We start from the raw sequence: 8,661 nt of genomic DNA on the forward strand, positions 1-8,661 counted from the left end.
AAAAGGTAAACCTGTTTCTCCATCACCTGTTCAGCTCTGATGATTCAGTAAGGACATCTCCTGGTTTCATCTTCATGTTTCCCTCTCACCACATATCCAAACTGATATCATGACCAGCAGCTTTTACTGCTGTGGCTCCAGCAAACATCAGCTGATACTAGAAATTAATATTACATCAATTCTAACAACAGCTGATCAAGCTTAAACGTGCTGCTGTTGTTTACCGTGACATCAGCTGGTTTTTTCTTTCTGGCGCAAAGTGGGGGATAAACAAACAAGAGAGAAAAGCCGATCAGCTGATCATTGATCAGTTTCACGCTTGAAGTAGCAACAGGAGAGGGAGGGGGAGAGGATGAGAGGAGAAGAGACAGCTGCAGCATAAAGACAGAATAACTCCAGCTTTGTGTCTTTTTCCATTCTAGCTGAAGTCCGGGACAAACTGTGTTCTTTTTCAGCTCAACACGAAACGCATAATATTTTCTCTGAATACGGAACGATTACACTTTTTATGGGACGGCAACTCTACTAACTAACCTTATGAATAAAGTTCACTATCACTAACATCATATCACCCGCCTAGCTGTATAGAAACTCCGTCATGCTAGCTAGTACGCAGTACGAGTTATTGTAACTGACTGTAAAAAGTCAGCACAACGAAAATAAACTCCACCTAAACTTGGCTTATATCTGACCCAGATAGACTGCAGGTCGCCTCGGGTCTCTCCTCCTCCTGCCTCCCCTTTCTCTCATCCACCTGCCTCTGTGGAAGCTCCGCCACAGCCACCACCAAACAACTAAGTTATTTTTACACACCGGCCAGCATCTGACCAATCCACCACCTTTCAATGTTTACAAAAAAACTAAACAAAACATCGGCCCATAAAAATGAAAAATCAACATCGGCCGGTATGCTCGATGGCCAGTCCAGCTATGGTAAATGGCCTGTATTTATATAGCGCTTTACTAGTCCCTAAGGGCCCCAAAGCGCTTTACATATCCAGTCATCCACCCATTCACACACACATTCACACACTGGTGATGGCAAGCTACATTGTAGCCACAGCCACCCTGGGGCGCACTGACAGAGGCGAGGCTGCCGGACACTGGCGCCACCGGGCCCTCTGACCACCACCAGTAGGCAACGGGTGAAGTGTCTTGCCCAAGGACACAACGACCGAGACTGTCCGAGCCGGGGCTCGAACCGGCAACCTTCCGATTACAAGCTACAGTTGTGCCATCAGTTAACCCCTGGCACGTGTGCCCAGGGTTGCTGATCCCTGGTCTAAAGCAACGTAAAGAAGAGTGGATCCAAAATTCCTTCCTGGCAATGTGAGAGGTGACAAAGTCATACAGAAATCAGTTACATCACGGTATTGTTGCTAACAGGTTGTTTTTGAAACTACTGAATCATGAGGTATACTTAGTTTTTCACACACTACTTCTGGATGTTGCCTCAATCTTTGTTAAATAAATGATGATGTTGTTCATCTGAGGTCAAGGTTACATTTGAATTAATTTAACACATGCTAAGGACTAGATGATATTTTGTTTACTGTGTTCTGATACGTAAAACCTTAGAACAGACAGGGTAAACGTTCTTTTTCAGGTCTGCATAATATTCTAGCCAGCCTTTTTTGCAGCACTCCAGCACCTTGTTTCTCTCTTTTCAGGCAGCATTTGTGCTTTTAATGTGGCACTACTGTCCCTCATTCTTCCTAAAATATTGTCATCATCGCCTCTACTTTGATAGGCTGTGAATAACTCTTGTAAATTAGGTTTGAAGTGGCTGGCTAGTCCCTTTTTGTGTGAACTTGACAAGGTTAATTTGAAGGTGTGAGCAACACTCTTCCTGACACTCAAGATCATTTTGAAACCCTGATTTTCATGTGCCAATCATAAAGGAAAGTGAGGGGAAACGCTGTGTAATCTGAATATCGCCGCTTGCTGGTGTTCGGTATATGTAAATGGCCACACAGTGAAGGATTTGCATAATTGGGTGCTGTGAGATGGAGAGCCACATTTTAATCTTTTGTATCATCTGAGCAGCAGGCTATTATCCAGTTCGTGACACTGTCCTCCATCCTGTCCTCCTCAGGTACCTACTTCACACATGAAGCCAAAGGAGCAGACGACGCAGCGGATGCAGATACAGCCATCATCAATGCCGAGGGTGGCCACACCAATTCTGATGAAAAGAAGGAGTACTACATCTAATCAGAACAGGACCCCTCACCTCCAATGTCCTGCTTGGGACACTGAAGGGTTTTTTGGGACGGGGAGAGGGGGAAAAGGTGGGGGTTGACAGAGGGGTTGGAATCGGTTCGGTGGAGGGGTAGAAGAGACACGGGATTTTAAAGAAAGGCCTGGTTTTAAGCCGTTGTCTAGTCTAGTCTGCAGATGTAGATGGAATGTTGTGTGTGTTTAAAAAAAGAAAAAATCAAAAAAGGATAAAAAATGTTAGGGTCTGGGGTTTTCAGTATACAGGGATGGGTGGGAGGGTGTGCCAGAAATCACTGTAGAGAGCTTCACCATTCAACACCTCCCTAACTGCTGGTACAAATTTTATTTAGTTCAACCATTTGCAGAAAATTCTGTGCCTTGTTCGAAATCTTTTGGTTCTACCCATATTTTGCATTTGTGTTGATCATCGTTTGCATAACCTCGTTGCTCCCCTTTTCCCGTTTCATCTTCCCACCTCGTAATTATCAGTGTGCTGTTGGCTTTTGTATGAGGGTAAAATTACACAGCCACTTTATTAATGTCTCTTAATGTGTCTGCACAAACGGATCCTCTCCTGCATAACAAAAACTCTTTCCAGTATACTGTGATTTGTCTCAAGCCATTACTTTCTTCTCTTTCTCCCTGAAGTTTTGACAGCTCTAAAAATGCATGGAACGCTTTACATATCATTGTACAAAGGACATAAAAGAGAAACAGGTTTGTAGTACTGGACCACACACACGACACCACAGAAAGAAACGCGACTAAAACAGAGGCACAGAGGCTAATGTAAAAGGATGTTCCCATTTCAACAGGCCGGTTCAGTTTGAAAATTCATATTTAAAAACCTCGGTTTTGTTTTTGCAGAGCAGATATACTTCTGTATTACTGTCTTTTAAGGCATTACATTCCTTAGTGAAAAGAAGCAGTGCATTATTTTTTCCTCACTGCATTGCCATTTCATTATTTTTGATTTCTTCCTCTGCTCTGTGTTATTTTTCTTCTATTTGCTGAATGGAAGGCCTGTCTTCCCACCGGCTTTTATTGAGTTGTAATGTTGGTTTTCAATTGATTTCCATCTGCTCTCACCCTAGAATATTTTTTATTATAAATGAGAAAGTAAGAAAATGTAAATTGTCCTAAAATTGTTTTGACACATCCTCAGTCAAGATGCCTCTGTAATAAAAGACTGTTGGAAAAAAATATTTGGTGTTAATATTTGCCAATCAGCAGCTGACATTGCTGGTGTAGTGTACGCCATACAACAAGTTTTCCAAGTAGAGAACCAGCCTTAATATAACTCCAAACTGAAGCCCATTCAAAGTTAAGTTACATCTAATCGGTACATAGCTACACGATACATAGCAGTCAAGGTCCTCCCATTAGCAGGTTCACGTTATCTCATTGACACACAGTCCAATGTAAATCAAGCCAATGGCATCACAACTGTATTGTACACTAATCCTTACTAAGAAATATTTTTTACAACTTACTAGAATTACAATGGAGTACCTTTGTGGATTTTACTGTATCACGTTCATTGTCAGTTTTGTCAAACTGTAAAATATGGAAGTGTTATGGAAAGTACATGTCTTCGAAGTAGAGTGTTCTGAGAGACAAACCATTCACAGCCATTCACCACCATACACTATATGGACAAAAGTATCTTTGAGTGCAGGTGTTTTGGGTCGCCACAGCTGTAGAAAATCAAGCACCGAGCCGTGCGGTCTACTTTTACGAACATTTGTGACGGGATGGGTTCTTCTAAGGAGCTCACTGAATTCTAACGTGGTACTGTAACAATGTGCCACCAGTGCAACAAGTCAGTTTGTGAAATTTCTTCCCTTCTAGGTATTCCACATCTAATCTAAGTGAAACCACAGGACCTTAGCCATACAGTTATAGAGCTCCAGCCCTCCTCTGGCATTAACATCAGCACAAATCTGTGTGCCAGGAGCTTCATGGCATTAAGAAGCTCCTTTAGGTGTAATGGATAGGTGACCAAGTACTTTTGTCCATGTAATGTACGTAATTTTGCTCAAATTCATTCATTTTTGAACACCAAAATATTAATTTTGCATGTATGCTCATGCTAGAACCCGTTTCTTTTGCTTCTCTATCATGGTTTATGTACAACCTGCCAAAAGCCAATGAGAATCTGTTTCGCTATGTCAGTTTGGGAGCACTGAGGACACCAGAAGTAATTAATTGTTCATACGATGACATATTACACACGTTGTGGTCCTTGGTGTTAATCCATGGTTTGCATTATTGCTCTGGCTTTTCAACATGGCAATGTGGGTTTACCAGTGACATTGTTTCTCATTATTATGTGTTCGCACAGCAAGCAACACGCTTAATGAATCCTTTCTCCATGTGACAGCTGTGGGTGGATAAAGCTGGAGGTTTCAGATGCCGTGTACAATTTCAAGAGTTTGAAACACTGAAAGCATATTTATTTCGTGGCTTTTTTCTGTTGTGATATTACATCACACTTCAAAGATTTGTCAAAGTTAGCATGTGCCCAACATCAGCAGCAGCAGTTTTATTTTTTTAAAGTGAAGTTGGTCTAATGTTGAAAAACTAGTGTCAAGAGGACAAACTAAATCATATTAGTCAAGGAAAAGGTGGCAGTTTGATTTCTAGTGTTTATTTACCATCCACATACTGTTAATTTCAGCTCAAAATCTGAATTACTAATGTTTGCTTGTTTATTGATATACATTATTTGTTGTTGTTTATTAAATGGGACACCTGTGGAATTGGAACAGTTAAGCTTTGCATTAAATCCATTTTCAAGAAATTTGAAAAGTAATGGCAGTGCATCGTAAGCGTAAGATGATGCTTGATTTCTGAATTACGCTTCTAAATAAAATGAATGCAATCTGTTTAAAAATCTCAAATCTTAAACCTGCTTTACCTTTCCCTTGTTTTGTAATGAGATGGAAATGTGTTTCAAAATGACTTTGAAACACTTTGGTCAGACTTTGCCCCCCTTTGCAAGTTGCTAACTGTTAAAATTACTTTCTAATTTGAATAGGAAAAAATGTTTTTTAAGCTTCATAAAATGGATTCTTTGAGAGAAACCAATAAGATGTTGGAATAAATAAATCAAGACACTGAAAACCACTTTTCCATTTCATCACTGTTTGGCGCATTTATGGATTCTTTGGCACTTAATGGTGTTGCTTGCCATGTGTACACTCACTATGATTTAACACTGTGTTGCTATGTTAAAGCATTTGATTGGATTTTGTTAACGCGCAGCTCGTATTGCGACACATTACCAATGTGATAGCTTTAATATTTCATGGTCATGCATGAAGACAACATTCAGCCTTTCCATGTTGAGATTTGGGGTGGCTCTTAGACATAGCTCTTGTGAAATCCACAGCGCAAATTACACTTTCTTGACCATCTGTGCATTTAAAAACGTTTAAGTTTTGGGGCGGGGTGATTTTAGAGCACAGCAAGTGGAACGGGGGGAGCTGTGGATACGTTATTTTTAGTTTTGGATGTGGTAGTTGTAGATAGGATTTACAGGAGAGACGATGTGGACAAAAATCAAAGATGTTGTGTCCAACTCTCTCCATCTGTTTCTTGTTAAAACTTGAGTTCATTTTCATTAGTTCTGGACTCACAAAGTAATTTTATCACAAAGTTAACACTGTATGCTGACGACACTGTTTTGTGTTTGTTAAATGGACGGGTGGGGGTGGGGTGGGGAACTGATTAGGTAAATGTTTCACGGTCTGGTGTCTGATTTAACTATTGATTGACTTGTTATTGTTGCTTTATGAATCACAGAGCAGATGTCACTTTCATCTGTAAGACTGATATTGTGTGATTTGTATTTTCCAGTGAGCACTATTTCGCTTCAGTGACATGTGGCAGCTTTGATTTAAATCAGACTTCAAAATATGTACTTGCCAATAAAGGAATAGAACTGAATATTGTCTTCTCCCTAAGGCTGATACGTTAATATTTTATTTGTGAATATTAAACTTTTTGCAGATTGGAATGCCAGGAGTGTTTTACGTTATAAAAATATTTTTTTGTTCTCCCAAATTTCCAACATAAGAAAGTGAAAAAAATATATTTAAGTACGCTTAATTATTCCGAATCTTAGGTGCATAACAGAACGATAAGGTTATTGTACATATCATTTTATTTTCCATTATTCCCAGTGAAGTTTTAAAAAACGTTGACTATGGTCTTATCTTACAGTGCAACTGAAGTCGTTTTCTTCCCATTAAATTCTTTTGCTAGTGTCCTGTCTCAGGTTCATGCCTTGCTGACTGATGTGACTGCATCTCAGGTAGAATGCAAAATTTAGGCCCCACCTATCAATGACATGAAAGCAAGTACAATACATCATTAAATACAATTAAGTACAAAACAGAAGTTTAGGTCCCAAAGCAAAAAGGGTGAGATAATTTTGCTTCTATGTTGTACATGTTTTATGTATTTTTCTTAATATTTGGTGCACTGTAAAAGATGTGTTAAGTATTGCTTTGTGTTAACATAGGTACTAAAGAGTACAATGTTTATTGGAATGAAGCAGGATCAGAAACTTGTTGTGGCTGTACTTCTGTCAATTTCAACGCACCACCACCTTTTGATTCCCAAAAAGTTTTCTTTCACCATTCTTTTCAGATTGATTATTTTTGTCTCTCTGCTGTACTTGGGAAATGTTAATGTGTATTAATGGAGAAGAGGAGTTCCACATTCCCATACACATTTTGTATTGGTTCATAAATAGACATTTTTACAAAACAATGAAGAGTTCTTGTCTTAATAAAAGAGAAAAGATATAAATGTCCAAAATAATCAGTGTTGGCATTGGTTTTTTTTAATAGGCTTTAGGTGAATTATTAAATGTAAAATGCTATACGTATAATATGGGTGCAGAGCAATACATACAGTAATATTTACTTTGGAATTAAACAACAACAACTGTCCACCCTAGCATCTTCTTTGTCTTCCCCAATAGACACAAACACAGATTTTTACAACTGTTTAAGTGAAGGGTCTCAGTCATCCAGGTCGTCGAAGTCTAAGGAGCTTGAAAAGAAAAGCACCTGGACTTCTTTAAGTTTCCTTGAAGACATTTCACCTCTCATCCGAGAAGCTTCTTCAGTTCTAAGAGCAATTCGGGTTCACCAGAAGCTTGGCTCGTGTGGGTCAAGATTCAGCAGGCATGTCCTGATTTAAAACCAAATTGCCTGAGGATAGAAGCTCCTATTGAGCCTCTCTGTTTTTGCCCAGATGGTGCTGAACCTTCTGCCTGATTGCATAAGTTGTAACAGGTTTTTGATGGGATAGGACAGGCCCTTCAATATCTGAGCTGCTCTGGACCAGCATCTCCTGGTGTAAATGTCCTGCAGGGAGGGGAGAGCAGCCCTGCTGTAGCGTTCTGCTGTACGGAAAGTCCTGAGGATCACTGAAAGGACCCTGAAATTCCTCAGTTGTCTGAGATAGTACAGGTGCCGACTGACCTTTTTGGACTGGACCTGAATGTGGGCAGACCATGTCAGGTCTGAGGAGATACTTGAAGGACTGCACCCTCTCCACTGGAGCTCCATTGATGACAATGGGCTTGTAGTCTCTGTGCTTACTCCTTCTGAAGTCCACCACCAGCTCCTTGGTCTTGCCAACGTTGCCGACGTAGGTAGAGGATCCATGACCCTCTTGGGGACACTCCCATAGGGCTTAAAATCTGGGACTCTCCACCAATCGCTCTTAGAACTAAAGAAGCTTCTCGGATGAGAGGTGAAACCTCTTTAAGGAAACCTAAAGAAGTCCTTTCCAAGCTCCTTAGACTGTTCCTGCAGATGAACCACATTATTTTTGTGTTCCTGAATGTGATTTTTCATATATCACGTACTGATTCATGACAATGCAAACAAAATTGACATTTTGCACTTTTAAAAGACAAACACCCCTGCATTGATTGCTTTAGTTGCTCTCTGAGTTGTAGTGAATCTTGAAAAACAGCAATGCAACCAGAATTGGAGTATGTTTGCCTTGAAAATAAAAGTTGTGCCTTACCGCTATAACAAAATTGTGTCAAAAGATGCAACTTTTGTTTTGCATCATACCTTCATGGTTTTACTACTCCATTAGCATTTGCAGATAACTTGGCATCTTCCATGCAAAGTATGGGCACCTGTGACAAAGGACTATACCACTTCAGCTAGTCACAGCAATACACACAAGCTGAGGTCTTCCTAAGTCCTTAGCCTGCGTGACTGAGGACTTGGGGAGCACAGGTTGTGTCTTCCTGAGCACAAATTTCCCACAATTATTATTGTGTTTCTGGTTATGATTTTTAATCTGCCCGGTCTCATATGCTCTGATTTATGTCAGTGTACACAAAATAAATGTTTACCACTTGTGAAAAGCAGAAACTCTATATTTGGACTTGAGGGGTTGCACCTA

The 8,661-nt window shown here is 40.1% G+C and overlaps 1 protein-coding gene across 3 annotated transcripts in view; it reads left to right on the forward strand.

Moving 5' to 3' along the window:
• cadm1a (cell adhesion molecule 1a) overlaps positions 1 to 7,044 on the forward strand; it is a 503,561-nt gene extending 496,517 nt beyond the window's left edge. For all 3 annotated transcript variants that reach the window (XM_085421220.1, XM_085421222.1, XM_085421221.1), the window contains one exon: positions 2,096 to 7,044. In XM_085421220.1, the coding sequence (XP_085277346.1) occupies positions 2,096 to 2,214 (119 nt within the window). In that variant the 3' untranslated portion in view covers positions 2,215 to 7,044. The remainder of the gene's footprint in view (positions 1 to 2,095) is intronic.
• Positions 7,045 to 8,661: the final 1,617 nt, after the last annotated feature.

The sequence above is a fragment of the Rhamphochromis longiceps genome, linkage group LG10, assembly GCF_057381845.1.
Source record: "Rhamphochromis longiceps isolate RC_006_pf linkage group LG10, R_longiceps_female_GT1.1, whole genome shotgun sequence".
Classification (NCBI taxonomy): Eukaryota; Metazoa; Chordata; class Actinopteri; order Cichliformes; family Cichlidae; genus Rhamphochromis; species Rhamphochromis longiceps.